Consider the following 27,729-nt stretch of genomic DNA (forward strand, 5'->3'; position numbering starts at 1 on the left):
GTGGTAGCTGGACACAGTATAACTCTTCCTGTTTTGGTCAATGATAGTGGTAGCTGGACACAGTATAACTCTTCCTGTTTTGGTCAATGATAGTGGTAGCTGGACACAGTATAACTCTTCCTGTTTTGGTCAATGATAGTGGTAGCTGGACACAGTATAACTCTTCCTGTTTTGGTCAATGATAGTGGTAGCTGGACACAGTATAACTCTTCCTGTTTTGGTCAATGATAGTGGTAGCTGGACACAGTATAACTCTTCCTGTTTTGGTCAATGATAGTGGTAGCTGGACACAGTATAACTCTTCCTGTTTTGGTCAATGATAGTGGTAGCTGGACACAGTATAACTCTTCCTGTTTTGGTCAATGATAGTGGTAGTTGGACACAGTATAACTCTTCCTGTTTTGGTCAATGATAGTGGTAGCTGGACACAGTATAACTCTTCCTGTTTGAAATGCGCGTTAAGAGACTCTTGTTTGACTAAACTTCAGAATGAAATACATATAGCAGACTTTATTTGTTGAAGCTGAGAGTGCCAGTTTCTGTCTTGAATTCTCCTTTGAAGTGAATACATGTCTGAATTTAGTGTGAATGAAGTGATGCAGATATAGCAGCAAGTAGAGGCAGTGTGCGTAGAAGAGTATCCTAGAGATGTTCAGATGACGAACCTTATTAACACAACATGTGGAAAGCTAAGGTCTTGAAAGGGAGGGATCTTTAACAGGGGGTCCTGTCCTATAGCGTGGGGGTCCTGTCCTATAGCGTGGGGGTCCTGTCCTATAGCGTGGGGGTCCTGTCCTATAGCGTGGGGGTCCTGTCCTATAGCGTGGGGGTCCTGTCCTATAGCGTGGGGGTCCTGTCCTATAGCGTGGGGGTCCTGTCCTATAGCGTGGGGGTCCTGTCCTATAGCGTGGGGGTCCTGTCCTATAGCGTGGGGGTCCTGTCCTATAGTGTGGGGGTCCTGTCCTATAGCGTGGCGGTGCTGTCCTATAGCGTGGGGGTCCTGTCCTATAGCGTGGGGGTCCTGTCCTATAGCGTGGGGGTCCGGTCCTAAGAGGTGGCTGTACTTTGATTGATAATAAGGGGCATATTGCACAAAGAGAGAAGAAAGTGTGTGTGTGCAGTAGACTAACGTGCAGATGTTGAGAGTGTGTATGTGTCGCAGAGGTAAGGAAAAGAAAGTGTGTGTGTACAATAAAGTAACGTGGAGATGTTGAGCGTGTGTGTGTTTGCAGTAGAATAACAGGAAGATGTTGAGCGTGTGTGTGTTTGCAGTAGAATAACAGGAAGATGTTGAGAGTGTGTGTGTTTGCAGTAGAATAACAGGAAGATGTTGAGCGTGTGTGTGTTTGCAGTAGAATAACAGGAAGATGTTGAGAGTGTGTGTGTTTGCAGTAGAATAACAGGAAGATGTTGAGCGTGTGTGTGTTTGCAGTAGAATAACAGGAAGATGTTGAGAGTGTGTGTGTTTGCAGTAGAATAACAGGAAGATGTTGAGCGTGTGTGTGTTTGCAGTAGAATAACAGGAAGATGTTGAGAGTGTGTGTGTTTGCAGTAGAATAACAGGAAGATGTTGAGCGTGTGTGTGTTTGCAGTAGAATAACAGGAAGATGTTGAGCGTGTGTGTGTTTGCAGTAGAATAACAGGAAGATGTTGAGAGTGTGTGTGTTTGCAGTAGAATAACAGGAAGATGTTGAGCGTGTGTGTGTTTGCAGTAGAATAACAGGAAGATGTTGAGCGTGTGTGTGTTTGCAGTAGAATAACAGGAAGATGTTGAGCGTGTGTGTGTTTGCAGTAGAATAACAGGAAGCTGTTGAGAGTGTGTGTGTTTGCAGTAGAATAACAGGAAGATGTTGAGCGTGTGTGTGTGCCGCAGAGGTAAGGAAAAGAAAGTGTGTGTGTACAATAAAGTAACGTGGAGATGTTGAGCGTGTGTGTGTTTGCAGTAGAATAACAGGAAGATGTTGAGCGTGTGTGTGTTTGCAGTAGAATAACAGGAAGATGTTGAGCGTGTGTGTGTTTGCAGTAGAATAACAGGAAGATGTTGAGCGTGTGTGTGTTTGCAGTAGAATAACAGGAAGATGTTGAGCGTGTGTGTGTTTGCAGTAGAATAACAGGAAGATGTTGAGCGTGTGTGTGTTTGCAGTAGAATAACAGGAAGATGTTGAGCGTGTGTGTGTTTGCAGTAGAATAACAGGAAGATGTTGAGCGTGTGTGTGTTTGCAGTAGAATAACAGGAAGATGTTGAGAGTGTGTGTGTTTGCAGTAGAATAACAGGAAGATGTTGAGCGTGTGTGTGTTTGCAGTAGAATAACAGGAAGATGTTGAGCGTGTGTGTGTTTGCAGTAGAATAACAGGAAGATGTTGAGAGTGTGTGTGTTTGCAGTAGAATAACAGGAAGATGTTGAGCGTGTGTGTGTTTGCAGTAGAATAACAGGAAGATGTTGAGAGTGTGTGTGTTTGCAGTAGAATAACAGGAAGATGTTGAGCGTGTGTGTGTTTGCAGTAGAATAACAGGAAGATGTTGAGAGTGTGTGTGTTTGCAGTAGAATAACAGGAAGATGTTGAGCGTGTGTGTGTTTGCAGTAGAATAACAGGAAGATGTTGAGCGTGTGTGTGTTTGCAGTAGAATAACAGGAAGATGTTGAGCGTGTGTGTGTTTGCAGTAGAATAACAGGAAGATGTTGAGCGTGTGTGTGTTTGCAGTAGAATAACAGGAAGATGTTGAGCGTGTGTGTGTTTGCAGTAGAATAACAGGAAGATGTTGAGCGTGTGTGTGTGTTTGCAGTAGAATAACAGGAAGATGTTGAGAGTGTGTGTGTGTGTCACAGCTCCAGGACCACAACGAGATCCTGGACAGAGACTTGACGCAGACGTCCAAAGCGCTCAAGGAGACGGAGGAGGAGAAGAAACGTCTGGAAGTGGAGTCTGCACAGGTAACTTTATCTTCTAACCTTTCCCCAGAAGTCAGTTGGGTTTGTGGTGTGACCTTTAATGAGATATGATACCGATATATGCATAGCCTCTGTGCGCGCCTTCGTGTGCGAGGCTGGTACACGTTAATTGTTGATACAAATGACAGACACAGGGTTACAAGCGATAACGCGCCGAATACTGATTTATTATCTCTGCATCGTAATAGTATATTAGGATTGCGATAACAGTATTTGTAAATGTGATAACAGTATATAGTATTGCGATATTGCGGTAAAAAACTAAACAAAAAGGAAAAGAGAAAAGAAAACAAATCATTAGACATGGCAATGGTATCAAAAAGCATCAACAAACGCAAGAAACAAAAGGAAAAAATAACAAACAAACTCAAAACAGGCGAAGACAAACAAACACAAGAAAGGTACAATACCATGCACTCGTTGGTTTATCCTTTGACACTATGAAAGAATTACTTTCTTTACGTTAAACAATACAATACACACTAAGAATGCTCAAGAAACTTAGCATAAATACGTTCCAATCCAAAATGGTTGCTTTACGGAAAATACAAGCGTTGACTTATAAGGCCAAGAATACAATAGCAACCTATCGTACTAAAAAATCTCTAAACGACAACGTTCCTGCGTTAATCAAAGTTACAAACAAGATATTTTCTCATCCAATTTCCCCCAATAGCGTTACTACAAATAAGCTCGTTTACAAACGATCACCACAGACCGCAAACGCCTTTGCCTAAATACCTTTAACGTATGGCTTGGATATGTCGGGGAAAACATTTCACTTAGAACTTCGTTAAGCACGGAAAACACAAGTTATCATTATAAACATCAAAGACTTTCTAGCGTCTACATATCATTGCTGTACATTTCTCAAAACAAAGAATACTAATACGAACACACAATAAAGAAACACACACAACTTAAAACACTAAACATGTCAGACTTCCAACTCACGTTATACATAAACAACTCACAAAGTCATTACAAAATGGCGACCAAAATACAACACAAACAAGTTGCAACAAAATTACCTTATGCGCTGTGTGGGTTGACCAGTGTACCAAAACTGTAGCCTCTCAACGAAGGGCACAAAACAATTCACAACCTTCAGTAAAACTGTATCCAAAACACGTTCACGTTGACAATATCCAAACAGTTCACGTTGACTTTAAAACATTACAAGAAGAACTCCATCAGCTCACTTGCTAACTTTGATACGTTACATAGAACATCCAAACTCTTCCATAAAACCCTCAGATCGACTGATGAGAACAGGTCAAACGGTACTATTTATCGAAAACAAAACTAACATGGAACAGTCCATTTTACAGGTGAAAGGTCATCATATTGACCAACCAACAACATTCTTACAAAAGGGTTGGGTGAAACTACCATTACAACCAATCAGTGACTGATCACGCACTTTGTGCATGCTTCATACATGGAACAGTCTATTCTACAAAAGAAGAACAAGGAACTAGCTGACGTTGAAAACTAGAAGCACCGTATTCTATAGCCTACTACTCAGTTTGCAGCGCTCACACCAAAACCAGAACACAACAAGTCGCGTAAGGTGAAAATACAACATTTAGTCAAGTAGCTGTCGAACTCACAGAATGAAACTGAACGCAATGCCATTTTTCAGCAAGACCGTATACTCGTAGCATCGTCAGTCCACCGCTCATGGCAAAGGCAGTGAAATTGACAAGAAGAGCGGGGTAGTAGTTGCGCTAAGAAGGATAGCACGCTTTTCTGTACCTCTCTTTGTTTTAACTTTCTGAGCGTGTTTTTAATCCAAACATATCATATCTATATGTTTTTGGAATCAGGAACCGACAAGGAATAAGATGGAAGTGTTTTTAAATTGATTTGGACAATTTAATTTTGATAATAATTTTTATATATTTAATTTTCAGAGCTTGTTTTTAATCCAAATATAACATATTTATATGTTTTTGGAATCAGAAAATGATGGAGAATAAGATGAACGTAAATTTGGATCGTTTTATAAATTTTTATTTTTTTTTACAATTTTCCGATTTTTAATGACCAAAGTCATTAATTAATTTTTAAGCCACCAAGCTGAAATGCAATACCGAAGTCCGGGCTTCGTCGAAGATTACTTGACCAAAATTTCAACCAATTTGGTTGAAAAATGAGAGCGTGACAGTGCCGCCTCAACTTTCACGAAAAGCCGGATATGACGTCATCAAAGACATTTATCAAAAAAATGAAAAAAACGTTCGGGGATATCAATCCCAGGAACTCTCATGTAAAATTTCATAAAGATCGGTCCAGTAGTTTGGTCTGAATCGCTCTACACACACACACAGACAGACAGACAGACAGACACACAGACACACACACACATACACCACGACCCTCGTCTCGATTCCCCCCTCTACGTTAAAATATTTAGTCAAAACTTGACTAAATATAAAAAGAGAGCACGTGAGTAGTTAATAACGCTCCACAAAAAAGCAGGTCACAACAAGGTGCCATGATAAAAGCACGTTTTTTTTCCTTTACACCGTACAAGGTCTAGAGCAAAACGTATTCACAAAAAAAATAGGTAATGCATGCCACATCGGCAAACACAGCTTCAGTTTTTTTCCCTCTGCGGAAACAAAAACTTTATTCTCAAAATTCTTTTTCATTTCCTCAGGCGACATGCATTAGAATAGACATTTGCATTTATGACGTATTGTTGAAGTTTGATTTGTTTCTGGCGCCAGGGATTTTACTTTCACATGGCAGGGTCAAGCAAAGAGGTCCAGCCTTTATTTTCAGTTCCAATTTTAAATGGGTTTTTTCTTTTTTCATTTTGTGTTTGATTAATTGACTGGTTGACTGACTGACTGACTGACTGACTGACTGACTGACTGACTGACTGACTGACTGGCTGGCTGGCTGGCTGGTTGATTAATTTAATGGTTGTTTGAATGACTGATTGATTGATTGTTCTGCCTGAACAGCTGAAAGAAATGTGTCGGCGAGAGCTGGAGAGAGCGGAGCAGGAAAGCTCTCGAAACGCTGCCATCATATCCGACTACAAGCAGGTGATTACAACTCGCTGGTCTCGACTGAAAGGAAACCTTCTGTGGCTCATTTTTCTTTTGAGTTTGAATTTAGCTCTGAAAATAAACCTTCCGTTTGATCAGTTTTGTTTGGAGCTCAATTTGGTGCGGACTGATGTCAGTTTATAACTGTTTGATTAACTTTTGCCACTCGGTGGAATTAGTGGTATTGATTTTGGTTAATATCTGCATGTCTACTTTTTATGTTTTTACTCAGCTTGAAATTAATGAAAGATTTGTAGAACCTTGATTGTTGGTGGAATTGAGTGGATTGGAGTGTTGTGACTATTGTCTGTGCCTTTGTGTAATTTTTCCCTGCCTCACGTTAGAGCCATTTTTGCCATTTGGGTGAAGTCAGTGAATTCGACGGTAATTTTTTGTCCAATTTTATATCTGTTAAGCTTGAAATTGATGCTGTAAGTTTTATAGATGCTGAAGTGTGCGTGGTGGTGTTCCTGATGTCTGTGTCTCCGTGTTGTCAGATCTGCTCCCAGCTGAGTGAGCGACTGGAGGCCCAGCAGAAAGCGGCCCGAGAGGAGCTGATGAGGATCAAGGTGAAGGCCACGGGCTGTTATACCTTATTTGTAGTTGTAACCAAAATAGGACATTTTACTCACATCCAGATGGTCAGGACATTTTACTCAGATCCAGATGGTCAGTGTTCCTCCGAGAGGTCGAGATGTGTGTCAAATGTCCAAGACCAAAAATAGTTATGCATGGATCCATGTTAGTTAGAATTCCTTTAATTTTGTAGGAATCAACAAACAGGCACTCCTTTGTAGTTTGCCTCTGACGTCAAGTGGCTCAAAGAAGACCAATTCATTGTTGAATCGATACATAGGGTTTTTTATCTACACAAAACATTGTGCTGATACTGTTGCATCATGCTGCCAGTAGTTGTTCACTTCACTTATTCACTGACTTTGTATTGGGGATGGGGGAGGCAGAATCACTCTGCATTACTGCACTGATAACTCATACTTTTTTTCTTTTTTTTCTGCGTTTGTGGGCTGAAACTCCCACGTACACTCGTATTTTTGCACGAGTGGAATTTTATGTGTATGACTGTTTTTACCCCGCCATTAAGGCAGCCATACGCCACTTTCGGAGGAAGCATGCTGGGTATTTTCGTGTTTCTATAACCCACCGAACTCTAACATGGATTACAGGATCTTTTCTGTGCGCACTTGGTCTTGTGCTTGCGTGTACACACGAAGGGGGATAAGCCACTAGCAGGTCTGCACATAAGTTGACCTGGGAGATTGGAAAAATCTCCACATTTAACCCATCAGGCGGCCGCGGCCGGGATTCGAACCCTCGACCTTCCGATTAAGAGGCCGACGTCTTACCACCCCGCCATAGCGCCCGTCACTGATAATACTGATTATTGCGTTTTTACGGGTCACATGACGAAACTGTAACTAACCATTGGTCAAACATGCACCCTATATCAATTGATATATCGCAGGAAGTCGTCATAGCCAAGTGATATCTCGCAGGAAGTGACTAATCACTTATGGGCGCCATCTTTAGACGGTCACTTCAAAAATAGTGGAGCGAGATATTTCCTATAAACATTGTTTGATGAAGAATTAAATACACAACAAGCGAAAAGGCAAAACGTCTAAAAAGAGAAAAGCATGCCCAATCTTTTGTACGCAGTCATGTGTCCTAGAAATTGGATCTGAAGTCTTACCGACGGGGGTTGCATTGAATGGAAATTTAGCAGAAAACAAGAGGCGAAGCCTTCAAGGCTCACGTAAGAAATAGACAAACAGTAACACAAACACTCCGTCACACATACACACCCACACACACAGTAAGCTTAGGTGACACTGTGCAAGAAAGAGAGACACTAGATCTAGATCTGTCTGTCTGCATGTAGCCTACTTACAGGGACACGACTGCCAAATAGTCTCGGCCCGCTCAAAATAACAATGACCGAGACCACACACACCACGCGAGAGAGAAAGACTACAGGGAGGCATGCCGTCATGATGCATTAATTGACGTCAAACACTTTTGACCGTGACGTAATCTTATGCGAGCTTTATCCATAGTCTTGGATAACCACTCACACATAGACTCGGAAATGTTAAAGTTTCTACCACAGACATACACACACACGCACGCACACGCACACACACACACACACACGCACAAACGCACAGACAGACAAAGTTACGATCGCATAGGCTACACTTCGTGAGCCAAAAACAAGAGACACAAGCAGCAGACACTTGTGAGAACTGGATAACTTTGACTACAATTTGAAAGATTTCACCCCCAAGCGAGATAGAAGCAAAAGTGTCTGCAGGCACAATGGTTTACACCGCACCAGCCCTAAGATTAAAACGTAACTGACTTGACGACTCGATGAAGAAAACAGAGGGAATGAAAGGGAGAGAGACTGGAAGAGGTCACATTCACTGTGCATAATTCCTACCTGGATCATTGCGACTCGCGCATTGTTACATAATCGCAAGTCTTTCAGCAGGGACAGTTCTGTGAAAGTAAAAGACAATTCTCTGAAATTCTGATCACTTCAATGTCCATCGTTCAGTGAAAACGACCATCCGAGTTGTCGAGAAGAAGTTCTGAAACACGTCACGTTCCAAATCAAAAGACGACATTCTATTCTCTTACGTCACTATTCTTGGTTTACTGTACCATTCGGCGGCTTTGCTACGAGTATGCCATAGTCTTGGTTGGCCGAGACCTTGAGGTGATCCCAAAGAAGACTCCTCAGCAGCTACCGACGGGAGGTTTACGGAAGAGCCTGTCTTGTTTATTTTGAAAAAGGATGCATGAAACTGTCCAAAACAAAACGCAATAAATTCGTTATCATTAGATGTGGCTGTGATATCCACATTTATCAGTCACCATGTCTCAAAAGGCGGAAACATATCAGATCTCGGCTTATGCCTTGATCTGATATGATTCCTCCTTTCTCGACATTGTGACTGATAAATGTGGTTATCACAGCCACATCTAACGATAACTACAAATGTGCAATAGTGTCCTGGTACAGTGCTTCATTTGTGTTTAACACCTGGGGAGATAAGATAACATGGTGCAGGCATTGTCATAACATGGTGCAGGCATTGTCATAACATGGTGCAGGCATTGTCATAACATGGTGCAGGCATTGTCATAACATGGTGCAGGCATTGTCATAACATGGTGCAGGCATTGTCATAACATGGTGCAGGCATTGTCATAACATGGTGCAGGCATTGTCATAGCATGGTGCAGGCATTGTCATAACATGGTGCAGGCATTGTCATAACATGGTGCAGGCATTGTCATAGCATGGTGCAGGCATTGTCATAACATGGTGCAGGCATTGTCATAACATGGTGCAGGCATTGTCATAACATGGTGCAGGCATTGTCATAACATGGTGCAGGCATTGTCATAACATGATGCAGGCATTGTCATAACATGGTGCAGGCATTGTCATAACATGGTGCAGGCATTGTCATAACATGGTGCAGGCATTGTCATAACATGGTGCAGGCATTGTCATAACATGGTGCAGGCATTGTCATAACATGGTGCAGGCATTGTCATAACATGGTGCAGGCATTGTCATAACATGATGCAGGCATTGTCATAACATGGTGCAGGCATTGTCATAACATGGTGCAGGCATTGTCATAACATGGTGCAGGCATTGTCATAACATGGTGCAGGCATTGTCATAACATGGTGCAGGCATTGTCATAACATGGTGCAGGCATTGTCATAACATGGTGCAGGCATTGTCATAACATGGTGCAGGCATTGTCATAGCATGGTGCAGGCATTGTCATAACATGGTGCAGGCATTGTCATAACATGGTGCAGGCATTGTCATAGCATGGTGCAGGCATTGTCATAACATGGTGCAGGCATTGTCATAACATGGTGCAGGCATTGTCATAACATGGTGCAGGCATTGTCATAACATGGTGCAGGCATTGTCATAACATGATGCAGGCATTGTCATAACATGGTGCAGGCATTGTCATAACATGGTGCAGGCATTGTCATAACATGGTGCAGGCATTGTCATAACATGGTGCAGGCATTGTCATAACATGGTGCAGGCATTGTCATAACATGGTGCAGGCATTGTCATAACATGGTGCAGGCATTGTCATAACATGGTGCAGGCATTGTCATAACATGGTGCAGGCATTGTCATAGCATGGTGCAGGCATTGTCATAACATGGTGCAGGCATTGTCATAACATGGTGCAGGCATTGTCATAGCATGGTGCAGGCATTGTCATAACATGGTGCAGGCATTGTCATAACATGGTGCAGGCATTGTCATAACATGGTGCAGGCATTGTCATAACATGGTGCAGGCATTGTCATAACATGATGCAGGCATTGTCATAACATGGTGCAGGCATTGTCATAACATGGTGCAGGCATTGTCATAACATGGTGCAGGCATTGTCATAACATGGTGCAGGCATTGTCATAACATGGTGCAGGCATTGTCATAACATGGTGCAGGCATTGTCATAACATGCATTCTGTCGGCACCTGTTCTTACTTGACACTTGATCACTGTTTTGACATAATTGTCCCTACAGATATCAATGTGTTAGACTTAGTTTAACCTGTAAAAAAAAAACTACTGATCTAGAGAAGGGCTAGCCCTATCATTCTGGTGACCAGTTAGGTCCCTAAATTCTCGAGACTGAGAAATGATCCAGTCTGTACGGAGTCCACTTACATTGATACAGACTGTAAATGTGTTGTCCTCTCCCCCCAGTGTCAGATCAAGAACTGCGACTCTTGCTCCAAGCTGCTGGACGCTGACGGCAAGATCAAGCTGCCCGAACCCCAGAACAACGAGGGCGACGACAACACTGACGCTGCCCTGCTCAAGAGACAGGTAAGACTAAAGACCACCCAAACATGATAATGGCGCTGTCCAAGGTGTTGACTATATTTGTAACTGCTTTCTTTTAGCTGAGAGGCAGGAAGTGTTGAGTCGAGTTGCAAGCTCTGACTTCTCCCTTGATCATGAGTGACAGCAAGCTTGTTGGGCAACCCCAACGACAGCTGACCAGTCTTTTCGAAGCTGCCATTAAGCGGAAAGCTCTCAAAATTGTCCGTGATCCGATCCATCCTCTCAACCCCTGTTTCGAAATTCTCCCTTCAGGTAAACGTTATAAGGTCCCTTTGGCATGCAAAAACCAGTTTAAAAAGTCATTCCTGCCTTCTGCAGTCACCATTTTAAATTCTTCTCGCATCACGTAGAGGCTGGTCGGCTGGGAAAAAACAAACAATGTGTACATGTGAAGGTGTGTGGGAAATATTTGTAATGTGATTACTCGGCTGTGAAACCCAACTCCTGTGATATGAGAGGGTAAATTTACATAGTGCAATATCATATTTGATTGTATCCCTTTTATGTTTTATGTTTTATGTGTGTCGTCCTATACAATTGTTGTTATAATCGTTTACAGGCAGGCAGGGTGTGCCGAAGAAAAATTTCCATTTTTGAGTCACTTGAGAAAAAGTGACTCTATGTAATCGGTCAGTGTTAGTCTGTCCGGCCGGCCGTCCGGCCGGCCGGCCGTCTGGCCGGCCGGCCGTCCGTAGACACCACCTTAACGTTGGACTTTTCTCGGAAACTATCAAAGCGATCCGGCTCATATTTTGTTTAGTCGTGACCTCCAATGACCTCTACACTTTAACGATGGTTTCGTTGACCTTTGACCTTTTTCAAGGTCACAGGTCAGCGTCAAAGGAAAAATTAGACATTTTATATCTTTGACAAAGTTCATCGGATGTGATTGAAACTTTGTAGGATTATTCTTTACATCAAAGTATTTACATCTGTAGCCTTTTACGAACGTTATCAGAAAAACAAGGGAGATAACTAGCCTTTTCTGTTCGGCAACACACAACTTAACGTTGGGCTTTTCTCGGAAACTATAAAAGTGACCGGGCTCAAATTTTATGTGAACGTGACTCCCAGTGACCTCTACACTTTGACGTCTGCTTTGGTGACCTTTGACCTTTTTCAAGGTCACAGGTATGTCTTGAAGGAAAAAAATTGAAATATCATATCTCTGAAACTATTCATCGGATTTGATTCAAACTTTATAGGATTATTCTTTACATCAAATTATTTACATCTGTATTGTGTTGTGAATAGCAATTTCTTCCTGTCCATCTGATGCCTCATATAATATTCAGAACTGCGAAAGTGACTCGATCGAGCGTTTGCTCTTCTTGTTATGTAATATTTTAATGGACAATAAAGTGCTGTTATTGTTATTGTTATTGTTATTGTTTATCTCTCTACAGCGCAACTTTTTCTCTCTGCAGTTGTGACTTTTTCTCTCTGCAGGTGCGAGAACTAGAGCTAGATCATGATAAATATGTCTGTTTTTCTCTCAACAGGTGCAAGTTTTTCTCTCTGCAGGTATGAAAAATGGAGCTAGATCGTGAGTGACATGTGTGGTTTTCTCTTGACAGGTGCAAAACCTGATGCTAGATCATGAGTAAAAGGTCTGTTTTTCTTTCTACGATGTAAGTTTTTCTCTCTGCATGTGAAAAATGTGAGTTTGATGATGATTGACAGGTGTGTTTTCCTCTCACCAGGTGCGAGAACTGGAGCTGGAGCTGGCCCAGACCAAGCTGGCCCTGGTGGAGTCTGAGTGTCGCAAGCAGGACCTGACGCACCAGCTGAACGCCGCGCTGACCGAGCTGCAGGCTTCACGCAACACCTGGTTCCACAAAACACTCTCCTCCATCCGCGACGTGGCACACACCAAGAAAGACCCCAAGGAGTAGCCTCCCTTGATGTGTTGGGGGGGGGAGGGGGAGGGGTGACATGGAGAGATTCCTGTTCTCACCGAGAAGAAATCCCCAAGGAGTCGCGCTTTTCTACCTTGTGTTTGGGGGAGGGGGGGGGAGAAAGAGAGATTTGTTGTCAACACAAAGAAAGACCCCAAGGAGTAGCGCTGACTTGTCTCCCTTGCTGTGTTTGGGGGCAGGGGGGGATTTCTTCTTCTTCTGCCATCCCGGAGAGATACTTGTTTTCAACGAGAAGAAAGACCTCGTGGAGTAACGCTGGCAACGCGCGTGTCGGCTCCGCTGTGGTTGGGGGGAGGGGGACACGGAGAGATTCGTTGTCAACAATTGTTGTGCTGCTGTGCTGGATACTAAGAGATTTGAAAGCACCAGCGGAGACTTGGTTGTGTGCCGATACCAAGAAAAAAACTGAAGCGTAATGTGAATTGGACAGCCTGGATTGTCAACACAAGGACCTGACAGTGAGTGATACAGGACTCAGGATTGTCGTGTCACTGTGCCGTTCAACCTTGTGTGGTCATGGAGACATTGTTGGACAGGTTGCATGCTGGTTGTAGGCTTGTGTGTTTTTGTGTGTGTGGAATGTTCAAGGACGAGGCAAAGGATTACATTTCTGGTACCGAAAGAAATAACTTCCAGCAAACTTTGCGTGTATCAAATATTGTGTGTAACTGAAGCAATGGAGAACTTTCAAGAACTCAGAGGAATAATAATAATAATAAAAAGAGGGCGATATTGACTTTTGCTGTGATCATTCCTTGACCCACCCCCCTTACACTATCTCCCACCTCTCTCCCAACCCCTGAAACTCCCCCCTCCCCCCCTCCTCTCGGAACCATCATCTAACTGTCGCTGTTCACACAACACTCTACGCAACCCGTGTAAGATGAGAAAAAAATGAGTGACGTATACTTACTCATTTTAACGCGTAAAAAATGTACAGATTAACATGTGAACGTGTCAACATAGCAGGAGAAGAGGTGTAAAACAAAGAAAACCTGATTGGTGTTTTCCTTGCCGTCATTTCTGAATGTTTTTTTCATGCAGGCTGAGAAAATAGTACTTGTTTCACTTGTGAAGGAACAAGTCTGGATTCTATATCTCTAACACTCTGGAAAACAAGGGAAAAGAGACATGGAAGATGGACATTTGTGTTACAGCAGTGCATTGACGTTGTTCTGGGTGTGCTTTGAGCAGTGATGGAGAAACCGTCAAACACCGAAGAAGATAAGCAACACAAAAAGAAAACGCCAGACACTTGAGAACTTACAAACAGTTCAGACTGGGGGAAAAACTTGAAGAGGAAGAATTCAGCAGAGACTATGCTGTACCATGGTGCAATCATTTCAGAGCTTTGTGGAAGCTGACGTTGATATTACTGCGATGAGTGATATATTGATATATTACTGCGATGAGTGATATTTTGATATATTACTGCGATGACTCATATATTCATATATATTACTGCGATGACTCATATATTCATATATTGCTACTTCATATGTTACGTGGATTTCCATTGGTCAATTGGGCAAAACTGAGCTCAGTGCATAAGTGATATCGACGACATTTCCGTCGATATCAGTTTTGATATCGACGACCTCTTTATTGCTTCCCCACTTCAAAAACAAAAACACCTAAATTTAAAAACAAACAAATATATATGAAAATGTAATTATCCCAGAATTTAGTTGAGCAAGTGACTAAAGACCTTTTGAAAGGAAAGACATTTTAAAATACTAAAAAGTACAAGAAAAGAGTGAACAAAAAGAAATAATAATCAGAGGGAGGAATATGGAACAGCCAAATCTGAGACATAGACTTTTGTACTTTCTTTACAGAAAATACAAAATGTCCAGAGAATTAGCAATATATCTAACATTGACTGACTGTGTGATGATATCTTCTGCCATTGGTCTGTTTCGACAGTGATATCAAAATCTCGACCTCCGGTCTCGATTTTGATATCACTGTCTCAACAGACCATAGCAGAAGATATCATCACACAGTCCGTCAATATATAGAGATTACACAACGTCATCGAGTGAGGGACCGAAAAATATTGAAACTCGAGGATGATTTTTTTGTGGTATCAACCGAGACCGTAGGTCGAGGTTGATACCACACAAAAAAATCATCCGAGAGTTTCAATATTTTTTGGTCCCTCACAAGATGACGTTTGTGTAATTTGTGTATACAATGATAAATTGATTGTATACAATGATCAATCTCTATACCTTCCTGTCACTGGAAGCAGCAACACTTGAAAGCATAAGTTCCCTTGACAAACGTCATTTATGATTGGCGTCATCTATGAATGACGTCACTGTCTAGACAAGACAAGTGCCAGTATCGGCAAACCTTGTCGCGGCAAAGGCGTGCCTTGATACCATTGAGATCATAGGAGATGCACAGCAGTGCCGATACCAGGTTTCTTTAGCTTCACTTTAAAATGATATCAGAACGATAGTTATTCACTTGAAAGTGAACACAGGAGAGTTGTATACTGGGTAATATAATACTGCTATGATTGATATATTACTGCTATGAGTGATATATTCCTGCGATGACTGATATATTGATATATATTTCAGCAATGAGTGATATATTGATATATATATATAAGTGCTATGGCGAATATATTGCTGCTATTACTGGTACAGAGAGATAAATCAGGTGCCCAAATCTAACAGCAGAGTAACATGCAAAGCTGCCAAAGTGTCAGATTTTGTTCAAGTTGTGCGCTTTCTCTTTTTTCCCTGAAGAATGAATCAAGATGATGAGGTTTGTCAGCGGTTCCGAACCCTTCAATGAAAACACAAATCCAGGATGTAAATATTGTGTGATTGTCGCAACGTTACTCTTGAGGTTAGTTTCAAGGTCTCAGCTTTAAGTTAAGGTGTGGAAGTAAATTGCCTCTAATGGTTTGCCTGGGGGTGTGGAGAAAAAATTTGGTATCTGTGAACAGGTTCCTTTGTACAGAGGGTTAAAACGTTATAGACATGGGACTGTATAGAGATGGGCAGGTGGGAACTTTGTTCTTGACAAGTCATTTGAATATTGCTGATGAAATGCTAGTGCAACCTAAACTATTATAGTAAAAAAATATACCGTACTTTCCGGGTGACAAGGCGCTTCGTTATCTAAGACGCACCCCCTTCTTTTAAAAAAAATTGTAATCCAGTCACCCATTGGACGCAGGGGGCCGATAGGGCGCACCAAAATGACCCAGTTTTTGCCATGAGAGGTGGTTCCCCTGTCATATCTGAGAGAGGAAACACTTCCTGCATCGGGGTCAGTGACCGGTCAGTGACCGACTTTAACTGAGTGAAAATATGTGTGCTCTGTGTGTGCGGCCAGATCTAAGGCATTGTGATAGCTGGGTGGCCTTGTTAAAAGACACGACCTTCTTCCCAGGGGTCAATGACCCAGTTTTTGCCATGAGAGGTGGTTCCCCTGTCATATCTGAGAGAGGAAACACTTCCTGCATCGGGGTCAGTGACCGGTCAGTGACCGAGTTTAACAGAGTGGAAATCTGTGTGTGCGGCCAGATCAAAGGCAGGGCAGTACCTAGTAGCTGAAACATGCATTATCACAAGTTGTTTGACTGGTACTCAAGCGGTCTCTTTGATTTTTTTCGTATTTCATACACGGATTAGGCGCTTCGTTATACAAGACGCAGGGGTCGAACTCGAGGAAAAAAGTCGCGCCTTATGACCCGGAAAGTACGGTAACCTTCGTGGTTGAAAACGACGTTAAACACCAAATAAAGAAAGATAGTAAAAAAAATAAAAAATTTCAAGACCTCCCAAAATCTGAGAAAATCAGATTTTAAAAAGGAGAGAGTTTTAAAATCTAAGGGTTTTGTACATGTATTAACTTCAAGAGTTGAGTCAGGCTTCATGACTGTCTGCTGGGAGGGTTTTTTAGTGAGTTGTGTACAAATTAGAGTTTGATTTAAGACTTCCGCAATTTTAAGACTTTGCTTTTTAAGGATTTCTGTTCATAACCTCTGTAAATTTACTGCAATTTCAGACTCCTTTTTAAGACCTGATTTTTTCAGATTTGTGTTGGTCTTAAAAGCGGGGTTTCACTGTATGTGTGTGGAAATTCCATCCATCCCTGTCCCATGTTCAGAAAACAGCTTGTCTATACTGTGGTCTGCAACGATCTGCAGTTAAATGTGTTGGCTAGTTGCTGATGACGGGCAGTATAGGAGAGCTAGTTGTTGATGACGGGCAGTGTAGGAGAGGGAAGCTAGTTGTTGATGACGGGCAGTGTAGGAGAGGGAAGCTAGTTGTTGATGACGGGCAGTGTAGGAGAGGGAAACTAGTTGTTGATGACGGGCAGTGTAGGAGAGGGAAGCTAGTTGTTGATGACGGGCAGTGTAGGAGAGGGAAGCTAGTTGTTGATGACGGGCAGTGTAGGAGAGGGAAGCTAGTTGTTGATGACGGGCAGTGTAGGAGAGGGAAGCTAGTTGTTGATGACGGGCAGTGTAGGAGAGGGAAGCTAGTTGTTGATGACGGGCAGTATAGGAGAGGGAAGCTAGTTGTTGATGACGGGCAGTGTAGGAGAGGGAAGCTAGTTGTTGATGACGGGCAGTGTAGGAGAGGGAAGCTAGTTGTTGATGACGGGCAGTATAGGAGAGGGAAGCTAGTTGTTGATGACGGGCAGTGTAGGAGAGGGAAGCTAGTTGTTGATGACGGGCAGTATAGGAGAGGGAAGCTGTCCTTGGAGGTCCAACACCGAGAGGAGAGTTTCAATGTAAGGCAGGCCTTGTGTTGTCAGAGATCTTTGACACTTACTGTTATTACCTGTGTGTTTGTCACTGTAAATAATGATTATCGGAAAAATACAGTGGAACCCCCCCCCCCCTCCCCCTCTTAAGACATCCAAAAATCTGAGTAAGTCAGGTCTTAAAAAGGAGGGAGTCTTAAAATGGGGGTAAATTTACACAGGTTATGAACAGAAAATCCAAATATCAAGGTCTTAAAGGGGGGGGGGGGGGGGGTCTTTTCAGGTCTTATAAGGGGGTTCCACTGTAATACATGTACAAAGTGAAAATCTTACCCACCTAATGGGGGGGGGGGTGAAGCTAGGACAATGGTTGGCATACATATTTTTCCACACTAGTTCTCACTATGTGTTGTGGTGTACATTTGTGTAAAACGGTCTTGGTCGACGGCACATTGTCACATATGTCTCACTGTCATTTGCGTTGCGTACGCAAGCAAAGTGCAATGCAAATGTTTTTTCCCAAAAAAACTTGGTAGTATTCAGGTATGGCATTGGTGTTTCTGCGTTGGATTTAATGGCACTGAATAATGATTTATGCATGCCTGTGTTGGATTTCATGGCACTCAATAATGATTCATGCATGCCTGTGTTAGATTCTATGACACTGAATAATGATTCATGCATGCCTTTCTTAGAATTCATGGCACTGGCATTTCTGTGTTATATTTCATGGCACAGAATAATGATTCATGCATGCCTTGTCGAGGATTGAACCCGTTGTCACGTTCAGATATTATTCACTGAAACTCTCGGTAACAGTTGTTTACTGTTTAAACTTGATACGCAGACAGAATTTTGTGTTGCACTCTGTACGACTTTTGGCCCTTATACAGAAACTGGGTTCTTGGTGTTTTGGTCATAATCTGAATGTAGCAAGAACATTTGATAATATTTCAATTGTTTCAATGATTGACCTTGATAACATTTCAATTGTTTCAATGATTGACCTTGATAACATTTCAATTGTTGCAATGATTGACCTGGATAACATTTCACTTGTTGCAATGATTGACCTTGATAACATTTCACTTGTTGCAATGATTGACCTTGATAACATTTCACTTGTTGCAATGATTGACCTTGATAACATTTCAATTGTTTCAATGATTGACCTTGATAACATTTCACTTGTTGCAATGATTGACCTTGATAACATTTCAATTGTTTCAATGATTGACCTTGATAATATTTCAATTGTTTCAATGATTGACCTTGATAACATTTCAATTGTTTCAATGATTGACCTTGATAACATTTCACTTGTTGCAATGATTGACCTTGATAACATTTCAATTGTTTCAATGATTGACCTTGATAACATTTCACTTGTTGCAATGATTGACCTTGATAACATTTCAATTGTTTCAATGATTGACCTTGATAACATTTCACTTGTTGCAATGATTGACCTTGATAACATTTCAATTGTTTCAATGATTGACCTTGATAATATTTCAATTGTTTCAATGATTGACCTTGATAACATTTCAATTGTTTCAATGATTGACCTTGATAACATTTCACTTGTTGCAATGATTGACCTTGATAACATTTCAATTGTTTCAATGATTGACCTTGATAACATTTCACTTGTTGCAATGATTGACCTTTATTTTCTTCCATGTGTTAAGTTCGAGCATGACGGTTTCTTTCTCACCATTAAGTTACTTCTTGTGTATATTTTGCTTGTAACAATTGAGACTTGTAAGTAAGTAATTATAATTCATATGGCAATCACTGAAGATATGACTCTACTTTGCAAATCCACTTCTGGCTTCTATCACCAGTTATTGTGTGTTGATCATATTGTTGACAGCCTGCGTTGTTAGTTTACTGAGATGACACTGTAGTGTGGAAATACATTTAAACCTGCTCGTTATCACCATCCAAAGGATTCTTGAAGACGATTTAAAAACAATTGAATTCATCTTTCCAAAGCGAGTACCTGCTGTGATGACCACTTTTGGTCGTTCGCTTGGGTGGTCGTTATAGACTGTACAAGAACAGGATTCACTTGGGTGGTCGTTATAGACTGTACAAGAACAGGATTCGCTTGGGTGGTCGTTATAGACTGTACAAGAACAGGATTCACTTGTAAACAATTTTTGTATTGCTTAGTTTTCTAGTCAGACTGTAATTGGCAGTTTTGGGAAATCTGTTATAGCCATTGTAGATGTTTGTCTCCCGCATAGAATGATGCCGTGGATTCTGCAGTTCCATATACATGGGAAGTAACTCTGTCAATGTCAAACTTTAACAAAAATTATTCATGTACTAAAATAACCACAGCGAGTTTTCCCAAAACTATAAACCTTGCAGAAACGGGTAGACATGGACACATATGCGTCATATTGCATTGTGGGTCATTCAAAACCAACAGCATAGCGGGTATTTCAAGGCAATTCATCTGTGCATGTGTATGGATTCTCTAGTGGGGCAATAGTGGGCAATCTGGGTTAATGTTAATAAGTTGTTAATGTGCTGAAAATGTCAAGTGACATGTTAGTCATGTCATGTGTAGAGGCTGGTCGTGTGCTGTTTCTTTGCGTGATTGTGCGGAATGCTTTCTGATGTCATGGGAACATTTGATGTACTCGCATCATTTTGACATAAAGTGAAAATAACTTGCCAGTGTTTGTGTGTGTCCCCGGGTGGATGGGTGTGTGTATTTGCAGTTTGTTTGCGCATGTAATTGAGAGAGACAGAATGCTTGAATATTTAATTTCAAGTGAACAAAATGTGTGTGTGAGAGGTAGTACGTGTGTTTATAGGTGTGTGCGAGTGAGAGACTCCTGCCATTGTTGGTGTGTTTATAGGTGTGTACGAGTGAGAGACTCCTGCGATTGTTGGTGTGTTTATAGGTGTGTGCGAGTGAGAGACTCCTGCCATTGTTGGTGTGTTTATAGGTGTGTACGAGAGAGAGACTCCTGCCATTGTTGGTGTGTTTATAGGTGTGTACGAGAGAGAGACTCCTGCCATTGTTGGTGTGTTTATAGGTGTGTACGAGTGAGAGACTCCTGCCATTGTTGGTGTGTTTTTGTATGTGTCTGTATGCACCTGTGGGTGATGCTGGAATATTTCATTTGAGGAACAAAATATGTGTGTGTTGATGTGTATCAGGGCGGGGCTATAGCTCAGTCGGTAACGCGCTGGATTTGTATCCAGTTGGCCGCTGTCAGCGTGAGTTCGTCCCCACGTTCGGCAAGAGATTTATTTCTCAGAGTCAACTTTGTGTGCAGACTCTCCTCGGTGTCCGAACACCCCCGTGTGTACACGCAAGCACAAGACCAAGTGCGCACGAAAAAGATCCTGTAATCCATGTCAGAGTTCGGTGGGTTATAGAAACACGAAAATACCCAGCATGCTTCCTCCGAAAGCGGCGTATGGCTGCCTAAATGGCGGGGTAAAAACGGTCATACACGTAAAAGCCGTGGGAGTTTCAGCCCATGAACGTACAAACAAACAAACATGTGTATCTGTGTCTGTGTGCACCTGTGAGAGAGAATGCTACAATATTTATTTTCAAGGAAAGAAAAATGTGCCTGTGTGCAAGGGTGAGATGGATGCTGCAATATTACTTGGTGTGGGTGACATGACTACAGATACCTTCTTCCTGGTCTCAGTATCAAATGAGCTGCAATATTACTTGGTGTGGGTGACATGACTACATATACCTTCTTCCTGGTCTCAGTATCAAATGAGCTGCAATACTGTAGTACTTGGTGTGGGTGACATGACTACAGATACCTTCTTCCTGGTCTCAGTATCAAATGAGCTGCAATATTACTTGGTGTGGGTGACATGACTACAGATACCTTCTTCCTGGTCTCAGTATCAAATGAGCTGCAATATTACTTGGTGTGGGTGACATGACTACAGATACCTTCTTCCTGGTCTCAGTATCAAATGAGCTGCAATATTACTTGGTGTAGGTGACATGACTACAGATACCTTCTTCCTGGTCTCAGTATCAAATGAGCTGCAATATTACTTGGTGTGGGTGACATGACTACAGATACCTTCTTCCTGGTCTCAGTATCAAATGAGCTGCAATATTACTTGGTGTGGGTGACATGACTACAGATACCTTCTTCCTGGTCTCAGTATCAAATGAGCTGCAATATTACTTGGTGTGTGTGACATGACTACAGATACCTTCTTCCTGGTCTCAGTATCAAATGAACTGCAATAATACTTGGTGTGGGTGACATGACTACAGATAATTTCTTCCTGGTCTCAGTATCAAATGAACTGCAATATTACTTGGTGTGGGTGACATGACTACAGATACCTTCTTCCTGGTCTCAGTATCAAATGAGCTGCAATATTACTTGGTGTGGGTGACATGACTACATATACCTTCTTCCTGGTCTCCGTATCAAATGAGCTACAATATTACTTGGTGTGGGTGACATGACTACAGATACTTTCTTCCTGGTCTCAGTATCAAATGAGCTGCAATATTACTTGGTGTGTGGGTGACATGACTACAGATACCTTCTTCCTGGTCTCAGTATCAAATGAGCTGCAATATTACTTGGTGTGGGTGACATGACTACAGATACCTTCTTCCTGGTCTCAGTATCAAATGAGCTGCAATATTACTTGGTGTGGGTGACATGACTACAGATACTTTCTTCCTGGTCTCAGTATCAAATGAGCTGCAATATTACTTGGTGTGGGTGACATGACTACAGATACCTTCTTCCTGGTCTCAGTATCAAATGAGCTGCAATATTACTTGGTGTGGGTGACATGACTACAGATACCTTCTTCCTGGTCTCAGTATCAAATGAGCTGCAATATTACTTGGTGTGTGTGACAAGACTAGATACTTTCTTCCTGGTCTCAGTATCAAATGAGCTGCAATATTACTTAGTGTGGGTGACATGACTACAGATACTTTCTTCCTGGTCTCAGTATCAAATGAGCTGCAATATTACTTGGTGTGGGTGACATGACTACAGATACTTTCTTCCTGGTCTCAGTATCAAATGAGCTGCAATATTACTTGGTGTGGGTGACATGACTACAGATACTTTCTTCCTGGTCTCAGTATCAAATGAGCTGCAATATTACTTGGTGTGGGTGACATGACTAGATACCTTCTTCCTGGTCTCAGTATCAAATGAGCTGTAATATTACTTGGTGTGTGTGACATGACTACAGATACCTTCTTCCTGGTCTCAGTATCAAATGAGCTGCAATATTACTTGGTGTGTGTGACAAGACTAGATACTTTCTTCCTTGTCTCAGTATCAAATGAGCTGCAATATTACTTGACGTGTGTGTGACATGACTACAGATACCTTCTTCCTGGTCTCAGTATCAAATGAGCTGTAATATTACTTGGTGTGTGTGACATGACTACAGATACCTTCTTCCTGGTCTCAGTATCAAATGAGCTGCAATATTACTTGGTGTGGGTGACATGACTACAGATACTTTCTTCCTGGTCTCAAATGAGCTGCAATATTACTTGGTGTGTATGTGACATGACTACAGATACTTTCTTCCTGGTCTCAAATGAGCTGCAATATTACTTGGTGTGTGTGTGACATGACTACAGATACTTTCTTCCTGGTCTCATTATCAAATGAGCTTCAATATTACTTGGTGTGTGTGACATAACTACAGATACTTTCTTCCTGGTCTCAGTATCAAATGAGGGACACGACAAGTAGTACAGTGAACTGAAATACATTTATTTGTTGACAAATATTCTTGTAAAATTCTGTCATAAAAACATTGTAAAACTGAGCTGGTTCTCCAAAGAAGCAACTTTATCAACAAACTACATCGATCTTGTGACTTTCAATATACTTTCAATAGTGAATAAAAAGATGAGGATTTTAATCAGAACTTTTTTTATTGGTGCTAACCACGATGTTAACCCTGATTACAAGGAAAAACTTGGAATGACACTTGTTTTATGCTTGGTAGTTCTAAACCAAACAAAATTACTGTACCAAATAAATTACACGTAATAAACAAATAAATAAGTCAATTTAAAGGAATAAAATCAACAGAGAAAATCTATGAGCAAATGCATAGCGTACTTGCACGATCCACATCAGACGATTTTTGGAAATAACTCTGTCGGGTTTGTATCGCTTGTGAAAGAGTGAATACCCTTGCTTTCGCTGGAACAAATATTGACATGATAGCAAAAGAGTCACTAGTCAAAGGGTGTGTCACACACGTGTACAGGAATCACATGTCAATATTTGTCAAGGGTACCCACTCTTTTACTACCCAGACAAGCCCGACAGTCATTTCCAAAATCGTATATTTCAATGATTTTTAAATTCACACTGAAATACATATAACTTCTGAGAGGCTGCAATTCAATATTTAAAACAAAAACGACACAAACCAGTAACTTGATTCTAACAAAATTAATGCAACCCTGCTGTGATTTTTTCACCAAGTGCTTTGAATATCATTACTTTTTAATCAGTTAAAAATATGAAGTGAAAATGCATATATAGGTAGTTGTTTAATCAGTTAAGAATATCAAATGAATATGCATATATAGGTTTTTCAACAATACTTTACAGCATGCAAAGTCGGTTTATGGCAGCATCATAGCAACTGACACACAAACATGCTCACATTTAAAAAAATAAATAAAAAAAGGGGGCGGGGGTAAATTAACTCATTCGCTGCGCAGCTAAATTTCCCCTGTGTTCCCTGCCAACGCGCGATTTAGAGCCATTTTGAAAAAAATATTAAAAATCAACAACACAAGATAACCTTACATACCTTATGTTTTTGCAAAGTTTGAAACTTACTCTTTTAGAAAATATATGAAACATTTGAAAGTACATACCTTTTGTTGTCTTCATATCCACGCAAAATATCCAATTTGAAGCAAAACAAAAAAACTTTCTACGTCATGGGTTCATCATACACAATGTCATGATCGACACTTGCATTGCCCGAATCATCACCCAAATGATCGTCCATTGGCACAAAATCGTCACCAGAATCTAAAATATCATCTCCACTATCATCATCACTGAGGTCAAGATCAGAACCGTACTGAATAACACGTTCTAGCACTCTTTTCAAGTTACTACGTCTCAGCAGAACGATCCGCCATCTTGGAAAAGTCAAAACACGTGGGTCGCACACCGTCAACAAAATTTTTATTAATCCCAACAATTTAAGGGAAGGAACTGTTTACAGTGAATGGTACCACTGTAGACAGATAGAAGTTCATTGCAGGGGTTGTTTCCCTTGGTCAGCAGGACCGTTTACACCGTTAAAAATTCGTGATATCCGTCGGAACTCAAGTGCCGGCACGCAGCCAACGCTAAACACAGGTGTCGGAATTCCAGTTCCGACGCGCAGCAAAATGAGTTAAGAAAGGCTTGAGATTTGATATTGCCCTGTGAGGTTAGCGCCTGATATTGTCCTGTGAGGTTAGCGCCATGGAAATGTGGGCTACTTTCTGACTGCGGAAAGCGAGCTGCCAAATACAGTAGATGCTACCCAATATTTTTATGTTATTTTTTTCTGTAAGCGCGTTTTGACATCACCGCCCTGTTTTTCAACAATAGTTTACACTCTGCAAACATTCTCATGTTTATAGGGCAGCATCATAGCAATGCTGTCCCGTCGCGATATAACCATCGTGGTTGAAAACGACGTTAAACACCAAAATAAAAAAATAGCAATGCTGTATATGTATATACCAGTCGCATGCCCAGTGCACACTTATCTACAGTTACATCCAACCTTTGTGAGCAAGACACAATTCTTGGTTAAAAACGTTCAATAAGACAGAACTACTTTATTTACAATAAGTGCCAATGCTGAAAAATCTATTTACGTATATGACACACACAAAACACAATTCATTCCATACATTTGTGAACTCTGCAAGTGATTTTGGTCAATACTGCAACAATTCATTCCATACATTTGTGAACTCTGTAAGTGATTTTGATCAATACTGCAACAAATCAATTTGTTATTTGTATTTTTGACCAAGATATGACATTTGACACGTTTCTCAAAAAGCGTATATTATTCACTGCGAGGCCAAAGTCGCTTGCAAGTAATCATCACCTAACATTCAAGTCGGGCAAATCTTTACGACCCTGCAAAATCCCTGACACAATTATTAACACATATCATTTATTTACACAAGCTGATCTTTAAAAACCCAGTTAAAAATACGCCAAACTTAGCTGCAACGACTGAAGGGCAACACAAAATTCCAATCAAACAAGTTCATGGAACAGAAAAGATAAGTGTGAAACTCTGACACGGGTTTCAAATCTGAAGTTCAAACACAGTCTAAAGATAACAAAACTTAATTTAAATAAAAGTAAAGAAAGAAAAAAAGGCATGCAAAAATGAAGTACCAAATGGTAGAAAAACACTCAAATAAGTCAATGCAAATGGCGCCACAGCAGAGAAATGAACACACTAATGGTGATGTCAAAATGTGAACAAAGCATGGTGATGTGAACAAAGCATGGTGATACTAACACACTCAAACTGAACACAACAGGTAATTGATCGCACACTCACACTTTCTGTTCAGTCTTCCTCTTCGAGACCTGTACATATCCCTCTGTTCCTGTAAACTGCAATCATGGAAATCTACACAAACTTCAACTTTGTAAGTAATCGTTTATGCGTTGAGTTTTCTCACATTTTTGAAGGGGGTAACTGGGTTCAACTGTGAAGACATTTTTATGCTGTTGTCCATTAATTTACCAAAAGAGTCCATCTCATGAAAGGCCAGTGTAACGTAGGAACATATTAATCTCCTCCAAGTAACTTCCTTTCATCACAGGTACCACTGTGCTTACAGTGGAACCCCTCCCCCCCTTGATTTAGGACTTCCCCCATTTTAAGACTGCACCTTGAGATGTTCTGGTCACACACAGTCCCTGTGTAATCAAGGCCACACTCAAGCTGGAAGAGCTAAGCTTACAGCAGTCCTCTGTTCCGTCATGTCACCTGGAAGAGCTAAGCTTACAGCAGTCCTCTGTTCCGTCATGTCACCTGGAAGAGCTAAGCTTACAGCAGTCCTCTGTTCCGTCATGTCACCTGGAAGAGCTAAGCTTACAGCAGTCCTCTGTTCCGTCATGTCACCTGGAAGAGCTAAGCTTACAGCAGTCCTCTGTTCCGTCATGTCACCTGGAAGAGCTAAGCTTACAGCAGTCCTCTGTTCCGTCATGTCACGTGGAACAGCTTAGATCACTGGAATCTTCTGTTCGGCCAGGTCAAGGGAACACACGCTGCCCCTAAAAAAAAAAAGGGGGGGGGGGGGGGGAAGATGATCTCACTGTCGTCAAATGCAACGGGCGACAAAAAAATGCCTTTAAACGCAACGGGTGACAATGCACTGCCTTCAAATGCAACGGGTGACAATGCTCTGCCTTCAAATGCAACGGGTGACAATGCACTGCCTTCAAATGCAACGGGTGACAATGCTCTGCCTTCAAATGCAACGGGTGACAATGCTCTGCCTTCAAATGCAACGGGTGACAATGCACTGCCTTCAAATGCAACGGGTGACAATGCTCTGCCTTCAAATGCAACGGGTGACAATGCTCTGCCTTCAAATGCAACGGGTGACAAAGCTCTGCCTTCAAATGCAACAGGTGACAATGCTCTGCCTTCAAAAACACAACGAGCGAGAATCTCAGAGGCCGGATGACCCAGGCTCAGCAGACGACACACGCTTGCTGGACCCTCGTTTCTTCGTTTCCTTCCCATCGTCCACCTCCATCTCAGCATCCTCTTCTTCCTTCGGCTCCCCCTTCCCAGAACCCCCCTCCTTGGCCTCCCCCGTCCCAGAAGCCGCCTCTTTCCCATCAGCCTTCTCTGTCTTGATGGGTTTGTCTGTGACGGCCGTCGCTCCTAGGCTGTTGACGGCTTTCTCTGGTGTGGCGGGTTTGTCTTTCTTGTTGGGCGAGCCCTCCTCAACCTTGTCCTGCAGAGCCTTCCACACCAGACTCTTGCGCAGCTCCAGCCCGATGCTCTTGGCCAGGGGTGGGGGGACTGCGTTGCCCACCTAAACAAATGTACGGTGAGGTGTTAAGGCAAGAAAG

At 41.8% G+C, this 27,729-nt stretch overlaps 2 protein-coding genes across 3 annotated transcripts in view; one reads left to right on the forward strand and one right to left on the reverse strand.

The window, feature by feature from the left end:
* LOC138949515 (rab GTPase-activating protein 1-like) overlaps positions 1–20,279 on the forward strand; it is a 67,209-nt gene extending 46,930 nt beyond the window's left edge. For both annotated transcript variants that reach the window (XM_070321342.1, XM_070321343.1), the window contains 5 exons: positions 2,829–2,933; positions 5,927–6,010; positions 6,511–6,582; positions 10,800–10,922; positions 12,644–20,279. In XM_070321342.1, coding sequence (XP_070177443.1) covers positions 2,829–2,933; positions 5,927–6,010; positions 6,511–6,582; positions 10,800–10,922; positions 12,644–12,835 — 576 coding nt within the window. In that variant the 3' untranslated portion in view covers positions 12,836–20,279. The remainder of the gene's footprint in view (positions 1–2,828; positions 2,934–5,926; positions 6,011–6,510; positions 6,583–10,799; positions 10,923–12,643) is intronic.
* A 3,058-nt stretch (positions 20,280–23,337) lies between these two features.
* Positions 23,338–27,729, reverse strand: part of LOC138949527 (DNA (cytosine-5)-methyltransferase 1-like) — a 350,084-nt gene continuing 345,692 nt past the window's right edge. Inside the window, exon 33 of the mRNA XM_070321369.1 lies at positions 23,338–27,692. Coding sequence (XP_070177470.1) covers positions 27,321–27,692 — 372 coding nt within the window. The 3' untranslated portion in view covers positions 23,338–27,320. The remainder of the gene's footprint in view (positions 27,693–27,729) is intronic.

This window comes from Littorina saxatilis, linkage group LG15 (genome assembly GCF_037325665.1).
Source record: "Littorina saxatilis isolate snail1 linkage group LG15, US_GU_Lsax_2.0, whole genome shotgun sequence".
Lineage (NCBI taxonomy): Eukaryota > Metazoa > Mollusca > Gastropoda > Littorinimorpha > Littorinidae > Littorina > Littorina saxatilis.